Source organism: Vespa velutina, chromosome 1 (genome assembly GCF_912470025.1).
Source record: "Vespa velutina chromosome 1, iVesVel2.1, whole genome shotgun sequence".
In the NCBI taxonomy this organism is placed as follows: Eukaryota; Metazoa; Arthropoda; class Insecta; order Hymenoptera; family Vespidae; genus Vespa; species Vespa velutina.
Window position 1 is genome coordinate 3959508 of NC_062188.1, and position 24609 is coordinate 3984116.

Consider the following 24609-nt stretch of genomic DNA (forward strand, 5'->3'; position numbering starts at 1 on the left):
AACGCAAAAAAAAAGAAAAAAAAAAAAAAAGAAAAAAAGAAAAAAGATAAGAAAAAAAAAAAGAGGAACAAAAAATTGTTGTGCGGCCGTGTGTCTACTATCGGTTATCGATACTAATGTTTTGACTATGTTTCGGTTCGTTTAACAAGAACGACGTTCTTCTATCGTTCGAACGTTAACACCATCGACTAAACGTTTTAAAACAAGAATTTTTTGATACATCTGTGGATGATGGCAAATACACAAACACACACATACACACGCGTATATATATATATATATCCTGTTTGATGTAACCAATTTGAAAAAAAATATATATATGTATATTATATGATATATAAAATATATTTTAAGATATTGATATATATAAATATATGTATGTATATGTATGTATATATATATATATATATATATATATATATATATATGTATATTTATACAAACTGAGATGGATATATCCGAGGAAATATCTTGCATCTACTTATAAGTTATAAGAAAGTTTAATAAAGGAAAATTCGTACGGCCTTAAATTATCTATGAATTCAAAATATGAAAATAATTTTTCTCTTTTTTTTTTTCTATTTTTTCTTTTTTTTTTTTTTTTATCTCTTGATCCCTTCGACATATAAATACAAAGAACTATATTGGTTATTCTAAATTGATACCCATAATTGTTTCTTTTATTTGCATAATTTATATAGTAAAGTAATGATATATTTGCAATTAGAAATTATATTTGATAAAAGATTACAACTGTGCATCGTTTAAAAAATAATCGTTATATTGATTAATGTATTTTTATTTCAGCGTAATTCTTATATCGTAATATACAAATTCATTATTTGTTAATTAATCAATCAATCGTTCGTGTATTTGAAAGCTTCGAAGATCAACGATTTCGTTCGACGTAATCGTTATTAAAAATGTTTTTTTACTTTTATATGTAAATATATATATATATATATATATAGCCTCATTATTATTATTTTTCAAATTCTGATATGAAAATAATCGACTACGTGCATTAAAACTTAACATATCAACTTAAAATTCCCTTTGAAACGATTCATAAAATAATAATTTGGATATTTCTATCATGAACATGAGATATTCATTGAAAATAATTGGAGTTATATAAACATGTAAAGAAAAAAAAAAAAAAAGAAATAAATAAATAAAAACAAAAAATTCAATTGACCCTTCTAATACAATAGTAAAGATAAGAAAAAAGAAAAAAAAGATTTTTACGTGCCATGACCTCTCAACTGATTCATAGCCAAACAAATTTCCCTTATTAAATCTTTTTCTTTACAGCTTCATTTTAATCAGTCGTCGTGAGATATTTACTACACATTTAGTACACATCTACGAATGGAAATCGTAAATATGGATTATATGTGTACAGATGTATTCATACATACATACATACATACATATGTATATATATATATTCCGAAGGCACGAAACGCGAAAATTGTTTAAAGATGGTACCTCACTTTAAGGAAAGGTATCGAGTGAGACTCACTTGAAAAGCTCTCTTCATCCTTTACCCCCAACCCCACTCTTTCCCTTTTTAGATGACAGGAATGACAAGACGGGAGAGAAAGAGAAAGAGAGAGAGAGAGAGAGAGAGAGAGAGAGAGAGAGAGAAAGTTCACAGGGCATGTCGATATTTGAACTTTTATGAAAACCTTATAGAACGAACCCTCCCAAAATTTAAATAAATGCAAAAAATATTAATAAAGGTAATCATTTAATCAGATTCTTTTTTTCTTTTTTTATAGTCGTGTAAGAATTTTTCCCTTATACGAGATATGCGGAGTAAATAAGTATATATACACACACACACACACACACATATATATATAACGTATAGATAATCTCGCGTAAAGTGGTCGAAAAGTTTTTAGATGAGTCAAAAGTTCTTTAAGTGAATTAAAAAAAATCAATTACTCTCTTTTCTAGAGACTTTTACAGGACGAATTTTTTCTTATCTTTTTTCTTTTTTTTTTTCTTTTCTTTTCTAATTGTAAAGTTACAAGCTTTGCAATATTTCTTATGTAATATATAAAGAAAAAGAAAAGATAATTAAGTTTAGAAAGTGTCGATAAAAGAGCAATTGATTTTTCAAATTATTTAAGAATTTCTAGATCATCCTAGATCATCCCGTATATATCGTGTAGAATAATATCGATGAAATAAATAAAATTACATATTATATATATATATATATATATATATATATATATATATGTATATGAAAAATTTATATATAAATATAAAGATATTATTGAATTATATATAATGAAATGATACTACTGCTTCGCCATAAAATGCATCAATAATCTAAAAATCTAGGAAACGTATAATTCTCGGTACGTTTTAAAAGAATTCGAAGCCATACTTGAATTCTCTTGAGACTGCGGCAGAGCCTGAATGGCGCCAGTCAGGGCCGTCTTAATGTTATTCGCAATGAAATGTTGAAAGAAACAATACTAATTATTCTCAATCGTTCTTTTATCGTTTAAATTTCAACGAATTTTTTTATCATTTTTTAACGATCGAACAATAAGACCGCGATAAAAGGGACAATGTCGATGATAAATTCCACGTTAAAGGTAGACATTATAAAGATAAAAATATTTTTAAATGTATATATATTTTATATATATATATATATATATATATATATATATATGCACGTATATTTATAAGTCTCTGCCATTAAAAAAAATCAAGTTCTTCGATCAAACTTTGAAGGCAATTCATCGACTCTCGTATTATATATACGTCATATTTTATCAAAACACGTCGAAGAAAAAATATAAGAGTTACATCCTTGTCTGTTTTGCATTAAAATTTTTCTTTTTATATTTAAAGAGACAATAAAAGCGATGTTACGATAAAAATTGGCGTTCCTTACCTGTGCAACTTTTTCACCCATATTTGGCGTATGCATGGCTCCTTGAAAATATTTCGCCGAGCCGTTGTCCTGCAGAGAGAACTAAAAATTATAAATAAAAGACAACGATAAATTTTCTTTATTATTGTTCATTGGTACGACATATATAGATACATATATATATATATATATATATATATATATATATATATATGTGTATTATTATTAAAATGTATATATAATTAAATATTATACACACACACACACACACACACATATATATATATATATATTTCATATCAAATTTATATGTACATACATGCATGTATGTGTATATATATATATATGATTTAATAATAAACATTATCTTACTTTGTGTTTGATAGAATCCGGGCCCATTTGGCTGAGAGAAGGTGATTTTCGATCCTTGGACGTTCTCCATTTTTGTAGATCGCTCTCAGAAGCAACACCCGGGAAGATTTTCGAATGTTTCGCTGCTAAAAGAGGAAACGTCAATGTTATCCATCATCGTTTTTAAAAATCGTTTAATTTTACATATATACATATACATATATACATATATATATATATATATATATATGCATATGTGTGTGTGTATGTATATGTATATAGATATAGATATATATATCTCGTAATAAAACGTATGTTATTCTAAAACTCTAGAGGTGCGAAATACAGGCTCGATCAAATTCATAACGCTTCAATAATGATAATAAACGTTTTCGTATACGACTCGCTTCAAGGACATAATATTAAACTTCTAAAAGAAAAGAAAAGAAAAAAAAAAAAAAAAAAAGAAAAAAAAATGATACATTCGCCGATATCCTTTTATTCTCTCTATAAAAATATCACAAATGAATTTTTATTTACTAAACTTTTTATTAATTACGTCGCATATCAAATATCGTCACATAAATATATTTTTGATCGAAAGATTAAAAAAAAAAAAAGGAAAAAAAAAAACAGGGGAAAAAATAACGAATGGTTGGATTTTTTTTTTTTTGGTTTTTCTTCTTCTTTTTTTTTTCTTTCTTTCTTTCTTTCTTTCTATTTTTATTATATGTATACACAAATGTATGTGTTACGATACTGCTGCTCTTACGTTACCCATCAAACTAATCTAAAATAATAAATTACGATGATTACGTACATGTATAATAAAGCACATAAATAGATCGTACGAATCGTAGCACTAGAAGACAAAAAGAAAACAAAAAGAAAAAGAAAAAAAGAAAAGAGAAAAAAAGACAAAAAGAAAGAAAATAAAAAAAAGAAACTGCAAAAAAGAAAAGTGACGTCGAATAATAATCAATAAATGAATTATATTTTACGGCCAATCTAATCGCGCGTAATTCGATCAAAAACGAAAATGTAATAGTTCTCATATAACACAATATTGAATTACAACATACTAATAAGTGATACGAGACTAAATGGTGATAAACATTTGAATATCTACGATCGATGTGAATAAATAAATAAATAAATAAAGATTCAAAAAAAAAACCGAGCCTATATCTCGATCTAAAAGCGGTTAATAATAGTGTGTCAGTAAATGAGTTAATCAATCGGCACTATAGAAGCTGCAAACCTGTGAAAGAAAGAACATGTTCGACAAAAATCGTTGTGAATAATCATTTTTTTATTTTTTTTTTATTTTCTCTTGTTTCTTTTTTTTTTCAATGTTTTATTAATTTTTCTATTCATTCTAATTTGTTTATTTCTTGTTTTTCTTTTTCTTTTTTTTCTTTTTTTTTTATCAAGATGGTAAGATGCGATAACCTCTACGATAAGTATATGTATGTGTATATACATATATATATATATATACACATATATTATATATATAAATAAATAAATATATATATATATATATACATACATATATACGTATATATATACACATACAAATATACACACACATATCCATATATATATATATATATATATATATATGAATATATGAATATATATATATGTATATATATATGTATGTATATGTCAAATTCTCGTAGATACTTAATCGATGTATGTGGATATTATCGATGATGGTTTGTACAATGATTATATTATGGTGGTTATAATCGATTTCGCACTATGTTTCTAACGCACGTCACGTTATTGGGAACATATATAAATATATATATATATATATATATATATATATATATATATATATATATATATGTTTATATCATTGGGGATTGTTAACTTATATTATTCGAATAAAATCCGTAAGAAATGCATCGTTGAAATGAGCTAAAAGTATTTCGGCCGGTAATCCTCCGTCTTGAAAATACAAATTTGAATCTCTCGACCAGCCGAACGTTTTTCTTTTTTCTTTTCTTTGTTTTCTTTTTTTTTTTTGTTCTTTTTTCTTGTTTTTCATCATTTCCTTTTTTTTCCTTTTTTTCTTTTTTCTTATCTCTGAATAAAATCAATTGAAATTATGACGAAATCCCGATAAATACGATATTACGGAAGAAATTCGTAAGCGTTCGTTCGACGAAAATGACGAAATTAATTTATTTACTTTGCGTTCGTTCATAAATACATCCGTACAAATATATCCTACGACTGTTGAAAGTTACAAGAATGTTTGTATAAGAGAATTATTGCACATTACTGTGTCAATCGTAGAGTCAGTTGCAAAAAGAAAAAAGAGAGAAAAGAGAAATAAATGAAAAATAATTCATTTAGATATTTCACGTTTTATTTGTATCGAAAAAAGAAAAAAAGGAAAGAAAGAAAAAAGAAAAAAAAAGAAGAAGAAAAGGAAAAAAAAATCGTCCAATTTGATAACGCATAAGCCCTATAATGAAACTTTTAAACTTATTGGGGAAACAAAAACGAAGAAAAAAGAAAGCAAGATAGGAAGAAAAGAAAAGAAAAGAGAAAAATTAAAATGAAAAATTTTAATTAAAGATATATAAATCGATGATACCGTACTAAAATATTAATTTACAAGATGATGTTGTATTTTTAACAATCTTGTGTTCCAATAAACGGAAAGTTACGTAGAATGCTGTCAGGATTATCACGCGGAGGGATTATTAATCGAACACGACTGCAGATTATTATTGTCCATGCGTGATCAAAATTGAACGAAAAATGTTCCTATCGTAGAAATGAAATGTCAAGGAACAACATGGTATTATTAATCCTTTTCGTTTTTTTTTCTTTTTTATTGAAAAAAGAAAGAGAAAGAAAGAAAAACAAAAAAAAAAAAAAGAAATACTCTCCGAATACGTCAATTTTTATCAATGCCAATAAATACATACGTAAATCCATTAACAAAATTCTTTGATAATTTCGAAATTTCAGTTGAAAGATATTTCCGATATTACGAACGTAAACTCCTCGTATATTTTTTTTTTTTTATTCTTGATCAATAACATCGCAAATAGATTGAATGTTTTGTCATCGATGAATGTAAATGATCGATATATAAATATATATATATATATATATATATATATGTATATATATATAAAAGCATTTTAAAATCAGCAGTGTTGGTGCGCAAACGTGGCTGGCCGAGCAAGGCTACGGTGTGCTCGTTTGATAATAATATATATAATAGTATATATAATACGGTTTAATAATATCGGCAAAGTGGGCACTCCTGTCGGATTAAAATGAGAATTTCATGTAAGTAATAAGTAGAATAATAATAATAATAGTAGTAGTAGTAGTAGTAGTAGTAGTAGTAGTAGTAGTAGTAATAGTAGTAGTAGTAGTAGATGGTGAGCAATAAAAACAGGCCTATGAAAGCTCGATCGGACAACGAGTAACGTTATCTCTTGAAAGCTCATGACAGAAAAAAAGGAAGCCTCAAGCGGTTGGTAAGTTATAAAATAGGGGTGCAAACTCGCCGGCTCGGCTCGGTCGGTTAAATGAAAACCAAGATGGAGCAGATAGTCCTGCCCCTTCCTGTTTTACCTTCGGTGAGGTTATCGACTGTTGCTGGCCTTCGCTCGAGGGTGACGTGTTCGCTACCTCTGCCTGCTACTAAAATAGTTTATCCGATGTTTGACTTTTGATTTTGACAATATGTACGTTTATATACTGAAGTAGAAGAAGAAGAAGTAGAAGAAGAAGCAGAAGAAGAAGAAGAAGAAGAAGAAACAGAAGAAGAAGAAAAAGAAGAAGGAGGAGGAAGAAGAAGAAGAAGAAGAAGAAGAAGAAGAAGAAGAAGATAAAGAAGATGCAATAGAAGAGGGAGATGGAGTAGAGGGTTGATTCGTTGCTTGGTTTATTGATTGATCGATTGTTTTTCTGACTGGGAAATTTTTTGCGTTTTGTTTTCATCTTTTTTGTTTTTTTTTTTTTCTTTTTTGTTTTTTCTTTTCCTTTTTTTCTTTTTTTTTTTTTTTTATCATTCTGACATAGGGCGAAGATATAAAGAGATAAAGAGAAAGGGGAGAAAGACGGACGAGTGGAGTAAAGTTTTTAATTAAAAAACAAAGAAAAGGAGAAGAGAGAGAGAGAGAGAGAGAGAGAGAGAGAGAAAGAGAGAGAAAAATATTCACGATTTAAAATCTGTAAACGCAAGAAGGATAATACAGAACGATCGAACGATTTACGCGTAGGGAAAAGAAAAAAAAAAAAAGAAAAAGGAACGAGAAGGATTTCGAAGAAGGGTGGGTGGGGAGGGGGTTGGCTGGGGAAAGAGAGAAAAGAAGAAGAGAAGAGAAACGATTTTCTCGTTTTCACGATGATCGATTTTTGTACGCGGCTGTTCTTATATTTTTTTCTTTTTTCCTTTTCTTCTTTACAGCACTCGTTCCAGCTTCGGCGGGTTATTTGAATTCGAGCCGGGCATTTATCCGACCTCTCTTTTACCATCTTACACAACATTCGATAACAATCCTTCGATGGTTCTTTTTTTTTCTTTTTTTTTCTTTTTTCTTCCTTTTTTTTTTCTTTTTTTCTTTTTTTTTTTCCTTCTTGAAAAACATACAAAATGGCAAAATACAATTACAGATTATACGACATTCAAAGGCAAAAGGTCACGCTAACCGTCAACACTTGTGTCATAAAAAAGATAGCATGCGATAATATTAACATATGTATATGATAGCCAAGTTAACGGGTAACTCTGTATAATATATATACATATTCTTATTCGATGTACTACATACAACATAAAAAAAAAAAAAAAAAAAAAAAAAAAAAAAATCATTATATCGTCCTTTGTGGAAGACGACAAGTTGATGAAAATAAAATTGTCATCTTCCTCGGCAATTTCGACGATCGTTCTCATCTGATTACAATTGACATTCACACGATTATATCGTATGAAATAAAAATTTAGATAAACAAAGTCTAGAGGAAGAGGGAGGGGGGGGGGAGAGAGAGAGAGAGAGAGTGAGAGAGAAACACGCAAAAAAGAAAAAAGAAGGTAAAGATAATAGACAAAAGTAACGAGAAAGAGAAAGAAAAAGAAAAGAAAAAAGAAAAGAACAAGAATTAAAATCTTTTTATGTAAAGCGAAAGTAACAAAAAAAAAAAAAAAAAAAAAGAAAAAAAAACAAGAAAAAAAAAAACAAAAAAAAAAGAAGAATAGGAAGAGAAAGAGGAAAGAAAGAGAAAACAAATTATTAAAGAAAAAAGGATATTGATAAAAATTGATTACATAACTTTACTACAGAGAAGCACAGTTATATAGAGATAGTGGACATAGAAGGGGTTGGGAGGGATGAGGGTGAAGGAGAAGAAAGGAATATATATATATATATATATATATGTATTCACAACGAGTTAACTCGATGTATGTATGTATGTATGTATGTATACATGTATGTACAGATATATCGGGAATGGTTTAATGGGAAAATATTTTTTATGGTGTACTCCCGAAGAAGTAATCTGCCTGTTCATGCTCGGCCCAGTCCCTGTGTCTCTTCTCGGTATCTGGCAGATATCGATCGAGTCGCGGAACTAGAATTCCATGGCGTCAAGAAGTCTTGCGAACGAGCGGATAGAGAAGCGATACGAATGAATAGCGATATTTACCAGAATATACATTATCATTATCATCATCATCATCATCATCAACATCATCATCATCATCATTATTATTATTATTATTATTATTATTATTATTATTATTATTATTATTATTATTATTATTATTATTATTATTATCTGCTAAAGAGTAAAATATAGAATAATAACGCAATTGTCATTGGAAGCTTATGCTAATGTCAAGAGACAAGTAAAAGTAAGTACACATGAGTACTTACTTAAGAACGAGCTACGATAAATCCGGGAAAAGAAATAGAAAAAAGAGATAGTAATAGAGTCGGAGAATTATATAGATATATAATATATAGATAGATAGGTAGATAGATAGAATGAGAGAGTGAGAGAGAGAGAGAGAGAGAGAGAGGGAGAAAGAGAAAGAGAGAGAGAAAGAGAAAGAGAGAGAGAAAGAGAGAGAGAGAGAGAGAGAGAGTGAGAGTGAGAGAGAGAGAGAGACAGAAGGAAAGATAACATAAGATCTCAGTTAAAATTTACTTACAAACGCTGCAGGTTAGGCTGCGACATGGCGCCCTCGTCGTATCCGGTTTTATGGCCTTTCTCGAAATTGCATCTAAACTTGCCGCGTGAGAAACACTTCGAGAAGGTCCACCTTCCGTAACCCCACCTGCCGATGAATTCGGACCTTCCCATATTCCCGACTTCTGCGAGACCTATGATCAACAAATTGAACGTAATAATATTTCATAGTTCCTGTTTTTTTTTTGTTTGCCTGTTTGTTCGTTCGTTTGTTTATTCCTTTCTTTTCCTTTTTCTTTTTCTTTTGCTCCTTCCTTTCTTTTTTTTTTTCTTTTTCTTTTCATCAACTGTATAATTCTGTATATAAATATATATACATATATATATATATATATATATATATATATTTTTTTTTTTTTTTTATATGAATCCTCCAAAAAGTTATTTATTTTTCGAAGATGTACAAATAAATAAATAATTAATTAAATATCATATTTACGTTGGATCGAATTTCAATGGATTTTAACAACGATCGTACTTCGTTGATACTGAATAATTTTTCTACTCGTTATATCGTCGTTATTCCATAGATTTATTTGTATTTAAAAATAAATGAATATTATATTTATCTTCGATAGAATTTCAATGAATTTTAATGACGATTCAAACGTGAAAAATGTTTAAGTAATATAATCTATATACACGAAGTTACTTGCTCGATTGTTAAACGTCGACTGAGACTTATCCAAGGATATGCCGAATGTTTCATTATTTTTATTTTGTTTCCTTGTTACATCATCAATTTAATTCTTGGAACTTGGGCGAGCCTAATAACAGTCAGGCGTTATTTGTAAACTTATAGCACATTGTGTTATCACTTTTTTTTTAAATAAACAGAATCTTCGTAAAAGTGTATTCGTAATGTAAAATTCATTCATACTCCATTGAAATTATTTGATTAACGAGCTGAATTAATTTTCTTTTAAATATGAATAATTTGTATAAATGAAGAAAAGAATGTTTAAAAAAAAAATATATATATATATATATATATATATATATATATATATATATATGAAAACTTTGTCTATAGTAAAATTTGTTTGATTCGACACATTATATGTATAACGTTATAAATTGTAAAATAAAAAATAAATGCTATATTATATAATACACTATATGCTATATTGTAAATATTACGATACGTTTAAAATTGTTTTGTAAATAAAAGTCATTATATTGAAGAGACTTTAACGTTACGATGAAACTACGAACCTATTTGTAAATTAATTCAATATAAAACGGACATACATAGATTGCATTATAAATTAATTTTATTCAATGTTACAGGATGTAATGAAAATTTCTCAAATAACTTAAAAAAAGTACTTTAAATAATTTTACAAATCGATTTAATCTTTTTTCAACATCTCATAAGTTAATTCCTTTTTCTTTTTCACCGATTATAAAAATTGCGAGTTAAGAATTAAAAATGAATCTAAAATATCTAAAAAGTAAAATGTAAATTCGTTTCAACCATGAAATAATCTAACAAAATTTTGATCAAATCACGTTGAATAGAGATTTTAGTATCAATTTATATACGTATGTGTACACTTACGTAGGAATAATTCTGTATCTCTAAATATCTTCCTAAATATGATCATGCTGTTAACACGACTTGTTTATATTCCGTACGATAAACTTTTTAACATAAACTCGAAGTATCTCACGGTTTAATGACGTCATTCGTTTCGTTTTATCAAAGAAATTATTTACAGAAGATATACATGTACGTCTATATATATATATATATATATATATATATATATATATATATATATATAAAGAAGAAAAAAAAAAAAGATCGAAAAGAGGCGCAAGGAATCGTTATTATTCTAAAGGGAAGGATATTCGATAAAAGTTATTGATATTAAATATCGAGCACATTGTATATAACACTGCGGATTTTTAAAGCTTATACTTACATCGCTGACACCCTCGGGACTTGCAATAGGAGCTGTAGTACTCGGCTGTACAACATTTGCAGTGGCCACTGATGTAGCACCGCCATTGTTGCTTCCAGCTGTTGGTACTGGTAGAGAGGGTGGTGGTGTACCAGTCCTCCCTGGACCCCATGATTCCATCATCGTGGGTGAACCACATGTTAGCGGACTGTAATAACATATCAAAATGTCTGACTTTAATTTTTTCTCTCTCCCTTTCTTTTTATTTTCTTTTTATTTTCTTTTTTTTTTTCTCTCTCTCTAATTTTTTGCTAATGATAACTATTTAAAAAAAAGATATATATATATATATATTTTTTTTTTTTTTTTTTTAAGTCGTCCATGTATCGCATATGTCAATTGTCAATTAATCCTATGGTGGATGATTAATTTGCGACATTTGTTTTTTTTGTATTTTTGTTTCCTGTTCTTTTTTCTTTCTTTATTATTATTATTATTATTATTATTATTGTTATTATTATTCTTTTGGCATGCGAACCACACTATAGTGTAGCGAACTATAATAACATAGATCGAAATATCCAACGTTATTTTTTACGAGGAAATATAGAATTATCGAAAAATTTTTTTTAAACCCCCACTCACCCCCACGTGTATTTAATGTCCCATGTGTATATATGTACTTACATACGTGGACTATTTAATTGAATGCTGATTTAAAAATATATTTTTCTTTTACGTTATTACATTATCGCATTACAATATATATGTACACTTTTCGTCGAATATTTGTTTAAAAAAAAAAAAAAAAGAAAAAAAAGAACAAACAAAAAAAAAAAGAACGAACAAAATCAAACGAAAACAAATTAGAAAATTTCTTTTTTATTTCCAAAGTTTAGGGAAAAATCGTTATTAATGATGATGATGATGATTATTATTATTATTATTATTATTATTATTATTATTTATTAATAATATCTTCTCCCTCTTTCTCTTTCTCTCTTTCTCTCTCTCTTTTAAAGAAAAATAAAATTGGACATGTGGACGATTTTACATGTGGACGAGACGGTTAATCCTGATAATAGGACAGATATAAACGTTTTTGTTATCATTGTAATCGAAAGATAAGGTGGCCATCATTGTTTGCTCGTTAGGAATGATCGTGGAAGCGCTCGTGGACGATAAACTTATATAAATCCTAAGGTTATGGTAATGGTCGATACACGATACGGAACAGAGGTCAGACCTCGCGAGTGAAGTATGTCAGTGTTAGGTCAGACTCGCCAATCGATACGTAACCTCAACCCGCAGAGCACGATACAGAAACAAGACGTCCATGCGTCTGTGAACGACGCTAACGTAAATATGGCGACTTTGTTTTGTTAAACAACACCGTCGCATTCGATCTGCTTTTTATTTAACACATTTACATTATTATTATTTTCTCTATCGTTTTCTATTCATCGACAATCTGAATACGCCAATAAATTCGATTGATATTATACAATAATTACGAATAATCTAATCGAATAATAATGATCGAAATGTTTCATTCGTTCTTTGAGTATTTAAATCGAAATAAATCAACGTTAAATAGTGAAAGTAATCGATGGTTAAAGTGATAAATTAAAATGATAAATCAAATCGCATGGATGTTAGATCAAACGTTTAAAGATATATTACCGACGTTATTACGTATGTATGTATGTATGTATGTATGTATTTAAATCTTACGATATATTTAATATTTCGTCATTAATTATCAAGCTAGTGACACTTATTAAATCATTATGACGATACTGTGAATATAAACGTAAATTATGTTATATTCGCGTTTAATTTGTTTCTTTAAAGTGGTAAATTTTTTATTTACTGGTTGAAAAAAAAAAAGAAAAGGGAAAAAGAAAAAAAAATGTGTATTTATACATTTGGTTTAACGAATCTTCTGTTAGAAACTATTAAAAAAAAAAAAAAACAAATAAATAAATAAATATAAAATCTAAATGTCAAAAAGAATCTCTGTGTTTTATTATATTATTATTATTACGGTATTGTATTATCTCAGAGGAAAAAAAAATTTGATGTCTGTTAAAAAATAAAATTAACCTTTATCCGATAAAATATATTTCTATAAAAAATTATGATTAATCAATGCGATGGAATGAAAAAAAAAATAAATAAAAATAAATAAAACTAGATATATTCGATTTTATATATTGGAACTTAAATGTTTCGATATTTTTTAATATTCCGTCATTAATTTTCAAGCGAGTGACACTTGACGAATCATTATGAGGGTGCAGTGAATGTAAATGTAAATTTTGTTTTATATGTGTATGCATATGTAATGTATATTTGAAAAGATGTAAATTTTTTACTTTCTATTAGAATTATATATATATATATATATATATATATATATATATATATATATATATATATATATATATATATATATATATATATATATATATATATATATATATATATATATGAATCGTTCACGAAGCCAAATTAATTAATTCCACTTATCGAATTTTTTTAAATTTAAATGTCAAATAACTTGATGATTGTCCTTACTTTATTGTATTCATAATAAAATACTCTTAATTTTCGTTATTTAATACAATTGAAATAAAAAAATTTTGTTGTAGCATCGAATGAAAAATAAAATTTATTTCAGTAATAACGATTATTCTAATACTATTATATCTCATTAAAATATATATATATATATAGTTAGACGAAAGCTACGATCTCCATTTATACAATTTTACAATATTTATTTGTATTTATATTTTAAAAGGGAATTTTAAAAAAGCAATTTACATTATTCCATCGCATTTCTCTACAATTTCGTTTTATGAAGTTAATCGATTTGGGAAATAAGCGACTCGTACATATATTTTATTAGATTATTACAGTAGTGTATCATCGTCGACAAGAAAAAAAAAAAAAAGAAAAAAAAAAAAGAAAATTGACTCCGTTTAAAAAATACAAAATCAATACTTGTTCATTTGTATAAAAATTATAATTAATTATCGTCGCGATAGAAGAAGAGACAAAAACGATTTGTCTAATGAAACGATCCCAAATTGGAATGGATCCACGAGATACCTTTAATATGGGCGAATAAAATAAAAAAGAAAAAGAGGCAAAAAAAAAAAAGAAAAGAAAAGAAAAGAAAAGAAAAGAAAAAAAAGGAAAAAGGAAGAGAAAAATAAAAAGATAGAAAAAGGAAAATATGGAGGAGGAAGTGAGATAGAGAGAGAAATAGAGTGAGAGAGAGAGAGAGAGAGAGAGAGAGGATGAGGATGGGGGAAATGCAAGCATATTGCATCTACGGAAACGAAGAGAACGATGAGAGAGGCTCGACCGTTGAAAAACTCTCTTTCGGCTTTCGTTCGAGCGTGTCCGGTATCCGGAAAAATTTCATAATGGCGTTTCCGTTCCTCTATTGCTGAACGTCGTCTCGAGAATGGTTGAAGAGTGGAGTGAGGGGGAAGAAAAAGGGGGGAGAGACGATGAGGAAGTTTTGTTCCAACCTTCGAAACGTTTTCAACGTATTGCGGGAAAACTTGCTGACGTTTTTTGAAATACAAACAGAGAGAGAGAGAGAGAGAGAGAGAGAGAGAGAGAGAGAGAGATGAACACGTTATGTCTCTTCGAATTCGTCGATACGAATCGTTTTGATTTTTATTCCTTCGTGTTTCAATTGAAAATTGTTGCACGTGTTTCTAGTCCCATCAACCCCCCACCCCGTATATATTTTTTTTCTCTTCTTTGATTTTTTTTTTTTCTTTTTCCTTTCTTTGTTTACTACAGGTATATTTATTTCAATAATATATTTTTTGTCGTTGTTTTTCTTTTTTTTATATATAAATTTATATATATATATATATATACATATCTACTAGTAATTACTTGTTGTTACTTCGTGAAGCATAACGGACGAGTTTTACAAAAAAAAAAACATTTTTGTACTTTCTTTCCTCGAAGTAATATGGAACAAGGAATATGGAACAGTGAACACGGTAACACGGAACGGGGAATACGGAATACAAAACACGGAACACGGAACATAGATCACAAGACAAAATCGTAAATCACTCAATCAATGCATTTCTAGTGTAACCAACTTCAAAATTTCATTTTGTCTCTCTCAGTTCGTATTTTACGTCGCTCGTATACCAACCTTCTCACTCTCTCTCTCTCTCTCTCTCTCTCCCTTTCTTTCTCCTCTCTCTCTCTCTCTCTCTCTCTCTCTCTTTCTCTTTCTCTTATACTCGTTTAAAACCTCGTAGCCTGTTTTATAGGTAATATTTCCGTCAGTTAAGTAGCCTAAATTTTCCGTCGGATCATAAAGAGCAATTATACGAAATTTCATGTCGATTGGAGAGAAATAATAGAGGTTTTAGAGAAATTACAAACCTACAAAATACGTCTATTATATTATTAAATAATTATGATCACTTTTTATTTATTTGAAATTGTTATGAAATTTCTTTTCATTTAATTTTTTCTCTCCACGTATTCTCTATATTCTTTTAACCCTTTCTCTCTTTCTTTTATCTCTTTTATCTCTATTTATCTTTTCTACATTCTTTAATCGATAAGAATACAATTTTTTATGTCCTTCCTTTTAATATTCCTTATAATTTATTTTTCTTTTTTTTTTTTTTTTTTTTTTTTTTTTTTTTTTTTTTTTTTCTATTTTCTGATAAATCGGAAAGGATCAAGGAAAAAGAAAATTTACAGAAAAACATTATTATATTGATATTGATATTGCAATATAATATATTTTGTTTTATATAGAAAGAGAAATTATAAGACATTTAAAAGATAATAAAATAAACGTTTATATATCGTAAAATATTATAATATATCGTAAGATATTATAACGACATTTTCTTCAATTTTTTTTTAATAAAATATACTCTTATTTTATTATTAAAGAAATGACGGTAGAAAAAAAAAATTGTTAAAATATTCTAACATATTATTAAAATTATGACGATAATAAAATATACCCTTGTAGTATAATAATTATATACGTTTGTTTTAGAATTATTCATGTTGGTAGGTAATTATTTACTCTCTCTCTCTCTCTCTCTCTCTCTCTCTCTCTCTCTCTTTATTCATTTTACTTTTATCGATTTTTAAATTCCTCGAACGTATTTTTCTTAACGAAGAAAATGTTCGATTGAAATGAGAAAGAAAAGGAGAGACGTTCATATAAAATAAGGACGAAAATATTTTATAGGAATGTAAAAAAATAAGCTATCACCATTCTTTATCGACATTCTTTACCGTTTATCGTTATTCCGTGTGTATTCCCGTGTGCGGTCTACGTTCGTGCGAACGGTGGAGGTGGGGGGGTAGGGGGGAAAGGGTTTGAATTTTATATTTTATCAGTGAACAAGATCAATGGTAAAGGGAGAATGTTCGCGGTGAACCGAAGGATTTATCGACGTTTAGAACGAGCTATGTCGAGGCAACCCTGACATCGATTCCTCGCTTACCCTGTTGACAAAGTGATTTCGTAATACAAATAGATCCCAACCTAATGGACGGCCATTTTTCTTTCTTCCTTTCTTTTTTCTTTTTCCTTCACTTTTTCTCCTTTTCTTTCTCACTTTCTCACTTTCATTTACAACACGATGCCACGATTTTCTCTTTATATCTTTCTCTCTCTCTCTCTCTTTCTCTCTTTTTCTATCTCTGTTTCAATATCTGAACTCTGTCTTTCTGCACGCCATTATTGGGTGGGTTCATAGAATTTGCATGACCAGAATGCAGCTAAATAGAGTACTTCGTACATGTCCTTTCGATGAGTTTCAGAAATACCAGAATTACAACGAAGGTGTCGGCGTCAATTAATTGGCTTCGTACGAGTTGAATCTCTATGGTCTATTTCTCGAGAAAGGAAGAGAAAAAGAGAAAATGTGAGAAGGAGAGAGAGAGAGAGAAAGAGAGAAAGACAGATGAAAGGAGAGAAAGGGAGAGACAATCGAACGATCGAGATTCGCATGGACGGAAAATAGATTATCCGTTTTCCTGGAGTAGCACGCCAATGTTGGGTGTGTTCGATTTACCCGGAAAGGAGGAAAACTAAATGGGATTCGAATACCTCCTGCTTAAATACGATTAATCGTAGATCGTATAATTAAGTAGGTGACATCTTCATAAAAATGAATTGGCGATGTTTTTAATCGATTATGAAATATAAAATTTATTGGACAATTCGTAGTATATATTAAAAAAAGAAAAAGGTTTATATTTTAATAATACTTTAATATATATATATATATATATGTATGTACAGTTATTGTTAAATATAATATATATTATACATATTACATATACATACATACATACATATATATATATATTTATTGTTAATTTAATTATAATTAATTATTATTATTAATCGTAATTATTAATTTGTATTATTATAGCTATAATATTTTTAATGAGTTAGAAAATATAATGAGTTATAATGAGATATATTAAAGAAGAATTTCTTTTACTTCTGAAAAAAAAAAAAAAAAAAAGAGAATTATAAAATAATTTTCTCAATAAATTTTCTCATATATCACACACGAGATTGTATTTAAAAAATCATATGTCGTGGTATCTTCTTATTAGAATAATTGAAGAAGAGGAAGAAAAAGAAGAAGAAAAAAGAGAAATTTATTTTAATTAAAAAATTTATTAAAAAAAAAAAAAAAATTAAAAAAAAAAAATATTTGTATACATATATATATATGTGGATAAATATGAGCGTATAACTTTTTAATATTTTCATTTGGGATCATAATTTGAAACAATAATTCAATAACAATAAGATTCAATAAAAATATTAAAGAAACAATAGTGCCAACAAATAAATAGTAAGTATATATATATATATACACGTTAGCAATAACACACTGTTTAAATGCATTACATAGATTTTTAAAGAGTTAAGTAAAATAGATAAATACTTTACGTTGTTCTTGTCAAAGAGAACAACCTCCGTGTAAGTAACTGCATGTCCCTTACGTGTCGCAACTTAGAACAATCAAGTATAAGAGCCTTGAACTATAGACATAACTACGACGATCACGGAGATTATCCTATCGCACGATGTTCTTACGATGGTCACTCGTTATCATTTAAATTCGATCGATGCATCACTTTTCTATCTGCATAACGAGTATTGATCCTTTCGTTTATTCATATTAACTTCTCGACTCGTATGATTAAATATAATAATAATAATGATAATAATAATAATAATAATAATAATAATAATAAAAAAGAAAGAAAGAAAGAAAGAAAGAAAGAAAAAAAAAAGAAGAGAAAATAATTCCATACAAATAATATCCTTTCGTTTTATTTACGCAATATATATATTTATATATTTATAACATATATCTAAACAATAAATATATAATAAATATTTATATCGATGTTTTTTTCGTCAAAGTGTTTAATGAATTACATTGATTATTATTAAATAATACGTCTACGTGGCAGATAATTCAACGTAAAAGAATTAAATCATATTTTTGTGATGTAGACTTTTTTTTCTGTTTACTTCTTTTTTTTTTTGTTTTATTTTTCAATCTTTTTTTTTTTCTTTTTTTTTTTTTTTCTTTTTTTTTTTTCATTTGAAAATTTCTTTTTTAACAATGACTTTCTCCATACATATTAATCTCCACGGCGTGTGTATGTTAATGGAAATTAAAACAAAATGAAAAAAAAAAAAAAAGAAAGGAAAAAAGAATAAAAAAAAGAAATTTCCATATAAATATCATTCTTCGATCAATCTCGTTCGAATTTTCGTACATGCAGCTATTGAACGATCAACGAGCGATTATTATTATTATTATTATTATTATTATTATTATTATTATTATTATTATTATTATTACTATTATTATTATTATTTTCATATGCAAATAACAAAAATTACTCAACTAATGAAACATACTAACAAAAGTTCACTCTTTTATTTCAATGTTAAAGAAAAAGAGGAAAAAAAAAATAAATAAATAAATAAAGAAAGAAAGGAAAAAAAAAAAAGAAAATAAATAAATATCCAATTACACAGAACATCGATACGAAAAGGTTATATCACGCTATTCTTAAAATGTATAAATTTTCTAATCGATTCTAACGATCCAAAGAGAGAAAAAGAAAAAGTATCGAAACAGAGAGAGACAGAGAGAGAGAGAGAGAGAGAGAAAAAAAAGAGAGAGTATCAAAAAGAGTTACTTCAAAGATTCTATCGATTTCAATCGTAAAACAACATCAGGAAATTTTGAAACAGATGATTTCATTAATTAGATTCGATCGGTCGTTTCCTTTGTCATTCTTGGTTTAGAATTTTGCGCATAGCACCGACAGACCAAGCATAGGCAGTAAACGTTGCGTGTTCAGAAAGCTTACCCTGAAATACGTTGAGTTCGCGTTCGCCTTGAAAGCAGGTTCCGTTGTCAGCATGACAGCAACCACGATTACTACTACTACTACTACTACTACTACTACTACTATTACTATTACTTCTATTAGTAGTATTATCAGTACATCATCACTACTACAATCACTATTACTATCATCTCTTCCGTATCATCCTACGCAATTCGCTGTCATCTTGCTACTGGATGTCTTATCTCTAAACGTTCCTCAACATTCTCAGAAACTTTGAAGAACTTTATATATATATATATATATATATATATATATATATATATATATATGTATATAACTATTTAAAAGTATATAGCTGCGTGTATGTATGTGTTTATGTGTTTGGAATCATGTATAAACGTAATCTTGTTTCTCTAATTAAGAAGTTAACTTTACAAAAAGAATATTTAACACTTATTATCATTTATCTTCGCAATTTGTACACGATAATTGAACATGATGATAAATCTTATTGTATTATAATTAAAGAGAATTTATTATAACAAAATTATTCTACGCGTATGTACTCATGGATATTTAATATTTATATAAGAAACAAATCTATGTGAATGCATGTGATGTTATAATCAAGGAGAATTTATTAAAATATAATTATTTCATGTATATATGTATTTAATTATTTATGGAATCACGTGTGAACGTTAATCCTTTATCTCTAATTAACTTGTTTACTGTCATACCAATTAAACCTTATTAACATTTATCTTTCCTAATTTATTTATAACGAACATCATGTGATAATTATAAGTAAGTAAAATTTATTACGATAAAATCTATTTATACGTGCGTCTATAGGAATCATATATGTGAATTTATTAAATTGTCCCATTAAAGTATATATTTATGCATAGAATCATATGTGAAAGTAATCTCGTATCTTTAATAAATACGTTTAATTATAATAATGACTATTATTCATTATTATCTTTTTTCTTTTTTTTTTTCAATTTGATTATAGCGATCACATAACGATTATCTCGTATTGTTTAAATAAATAAAAAGAATATATTACAATATAATATCTTATTTGTGTATTAATCAAATGAATATATAAAATAATACATTTTTAATATAATAATATAAAACTAGAGATTATGATTATAAAATATTGTATTTGTTAATAAATCCTTTACTCTTATGATTGATACTGTGAATTAATTAAAAATATCACAAAAAATAAATTACTATACAATATCATTTAATAAGATAATATGAAATAATACAAATAAATGATTATAATCGATATAAAATATCTAATATTTACATTTGTACAATATTACACAATGTAAAATAAAAAGATATATATATAAAGTTTTTCCTTTGTGGAAAATTAAAGAAAAGAAGAAAAAAGACATTCATAATTTTCATTTTCCAATAAAAATAAAATATTAAAGTTATGAATATAGATATAACAATCGTGAGTATAATCGTGAGTGAATATGTATAAAGTTTCTATCGACGGCGAACATGTTAATAAACAATATTGAAATTGAACATGTTTGATTTTCAAAGTAAAGTTTTTTTTTTTCTTTCTTTTTTTTCATTTATAATACGTACGTACATACATACGTAGCTACATGTTACTTATGTATACGATCGAACTTGTAGCGATGTAAAGTTGTTAGCCGCTTTAAAAGGAAAAAAAAAAAAAAAAAAAAAAAAAAAAAAAAAAAAAAAAAAAAAACAGAGAGAGAGAGAGAGAGAGAGAGAGAATAAAAAAGTAAACTTTCTCTCGTGAAACATTATAGTCACGACTACGTCGCGTTTTCGCTTAGATTACAAAAGTGTTCGTTCTACGAGACAAGGAAATTGGGTTGCGTCTCGAAATGTCATGGCTTTTAACTAAATGACGCTCGTATGTCACTTGACCCTCCTACCAAACTGTAGCTGCCCCCCTCCCTCCCATCCTTCCACCCTTCCGACCATCCCATTCGGCCCATCTTTTCACTATTCCTTTATTTCTCAACATTTTTGTATTTCCTTTACTTTTAATTATCTTCAGTTGTATTTTTTCCTTTCTTTTCTCCTTTATATTATTCTTTAAATCCTAACGACACGGAGGGACCATATTTTAAATAAAATGGTCTGGATCAAAGTCAGAAAATTTTTTTCTCCTTCCGACAATGGTAAGTTCGAAAGCTTTTTTTCTTCTTTTTCTTATTTTTTAATTTTCTTTCCCTTTCTCTCTCTCTCTCTCTCTCTTTTTTTTCTTTTATCGTTTTTCTTTTTGTTTCTTTCATCGCAATCGTCAGTTAGGCTTAAAGGCACAAAGTGATCGCATTTTTCTTTAAAACCTTCGCGTCTCGTTGGTCCAACTTTTTTGTTTTTTCTCTTTCCATTCCACTATCCACTTCCTCTTAACCTCGAAAAGTTTAGAATATGTATTACTCGAAGAAGATAAGAGATTAGGGTCCAAAAGATTTCCTTATAATCTGTTCGAGGACGAAACGTTGCCAATCTCGACGGAGATCCCCGTCTTATCAGATTTCAATAAAGCCTGTCTTTTTTTTTTTTTTTTTTTTTTGAGATCTCAAATAGTCTACCTTTTTAACGTAGATGAGAGGATATAAAGCGAAATTAAAACGAAAGGGAAATTATTTCTTACTCTAAGGGATCTCCAATTTTTCAAGAGACACAAACTTTTTGACACGATTAAGTATGTTTATGAAAGAAAATTATTGAAACTTCGAGAATCATATAATGAAAAATTTTAAATGATAAACGTGCTTATAGATATTATTTTTGAGATCATTCTATGAAAACAATGATAATGATAATGATAATAATAATAAGTAACATCATAATAAATCATTTTTATATAAGTTAAGATATTTAATTTACGATAATTAAAGTATTAATATTATTGCACGTTGAAAATAAAAATTAATTAGATCTCAAGAAATAAAAGATAATAAATTATAGGCTGACATAAATTAGCTTTTATTAGAAATTTCATTTAATATATTATTCCATTGTTTCGTAATTTTATTCCTAATCAATCAACCAGATATATCTTTCTTTTTTTCAATTTTTTATATAATTCATTAATATTATTATTATTATTATTATTATTATTATTCTTATTATTATTATAACAAATACCAATTATGCACTTATTTCACAAATAAACGAGTGAAAATTAAAATAAATCCTACGACCGCATGGATATTGTGAATGAAATGTTAATTAAATTGAAAAATTAAAAAAGAAAAAAAAAAAAAAAAGAAAATTAATAGACAAATGACGATCAATTGAGATTAAACTATTTTTATTTATAAATTTTATTCAATATTTCTATTTTATTGTTTCTAATTATATCTTCTAATAAATTATTCAAATATATATAATTTTATTATTATTTATAATAAATATTAAAATAAAAATGATTTTCTTAATAGACGAATGAAAATATATATAAATTCTAAGTTATGGATTGGAAAAAATAAATTCTAAAATTCTTTTCATTAGAATCCTCGTTGACAGGTCGAAGTCGTTACCGGCAATGAAAAGTTTTTATCGTGCAACGTTGCGTGTTTTCACGCGGCTCGCCTTGAGAAACGCGGGCCAGAAAGCGGAAAGTTCCTTCCTCGTCGCCGTTGCGACAATGTTTTTAATGGAGTTTTGGGTTACTCAGCGCGATGACGCATCGTTTCTCCCTGACTTAAGAAAAATTTAAGATATCCGTCTCGTATTTCCTTCTTGTAAATATTCTGATTTATCCTTCAAAACCGTCATTCCCCTTAGAAAGACGATATACTTTAAGTTTAAATCTCCTAAAAAAATATTTAATATTTACGTGTATATATATATATATATATATATATATATATATATATATATATATTAGGGTGGACCAAAAAGTAATGTCGTTTCTGCGCATCTTTATATTTGTTTGTGATTAATAAAAATAAAAACTTGTTAAAAATTTATTCGTTTGAATTTAATTTAAGAAAGCGACATTACTTTCCGGTCCCGCTAATATATATATATATATATATATATATATATATATATATATATATATATTGTATATTCATTTCATTTATTTAAAAAGAACTAAAGGGAGATTGGATAAATGAACAAAAAAAAAAAAAAAGAAAAGATTATAGATATAAATCGATGTCCTTCAAAATTAAAAAAAAAAAAAAAAAAAAAAAAAGAAAGATGAAATAGAAAGTTTAATAAGCAAAAATTGTATTTAAAAAAATAGAGAGAAAAAAAAAGATACAGAAGACGATTGATACAAGCGTCGATTATAAAATATACGAAAGAAGAAAATAATAAATAACGTTCATTGAAACGTATAACACGTATACATTTATTCACAAATATTTGATATATTCAAAGAATTATAAATAATATCTGATAGATGTCAATTTGTAACAGGTAAATGATCAAAATGTGTATGTCAATTTCTATCAGGAAGAAAAAATTCGCAAAGGACAATTTTAATTTTCACAATTGATATTCCACATATCCAAAAGAAAAGAAAAAAAAAAAAAGATAAATAAATAAATAAATAAAGAAAGAAAGAAATAAATAAAAAGTAAATAAATGAAACAACATTAAAAAGGAAGTCGTGACGAATTATATTTAAATGACTTCTATGAAAAATTATAAATATACATACTACGATGTAACTTAATATTACATGTCCTTGAAAAGATAGAAAACAAATAAGGAAAAAGAAAAGAGAAAAAAGAAAAGAGAAAAAAAAAATAATAATAATAATTAGTT

General features: G+C 27.1%; 1 protein-coding gene across 18 annotated transcripts in view; it reads right to left on the reverse strand.

Annotated features, from left to right (window-relative positions):
• Window positions 1–24609, reverse strand: part of LOC124951557 (potassium voltage-gated channel unc-103) — a 151216-nt gene that overhangs the window by 61588 nt on the left and 65019 nt on the right. For 14 of the 18 annotated variants that reach the window (XM_047500133.1, XM_047500287.1, XM_047500182.1 and 11 more), the window contains 5 exons: window positions 11416–11602; window positions 9450–9621; window positions 6866–6934; window positions 3275–3399; window positions 2924–3004 (listed from right to left, as the gene is read on the reverse strand). In XM_047500133.1, the coding sequence (XP_047356089.1) occupies window positions 2924–3004; window positions 3275–3399; window positions 6866–6934; window positions 9450–9621; window positions 11416–11602 (634 nt within the window). The remainder of the gene's footprint in view (window positions 1–2923; window positions 3005–3274; window positions 3400–6865; window positions 6935–9449; window positions 9622–11415; window positions 11603–24609) is intronic. The other 4 variants (XM_047500176.1, XM_047500140.1, XM_047500147.1 and 1 more) reach the window with 4 other exon arrangements.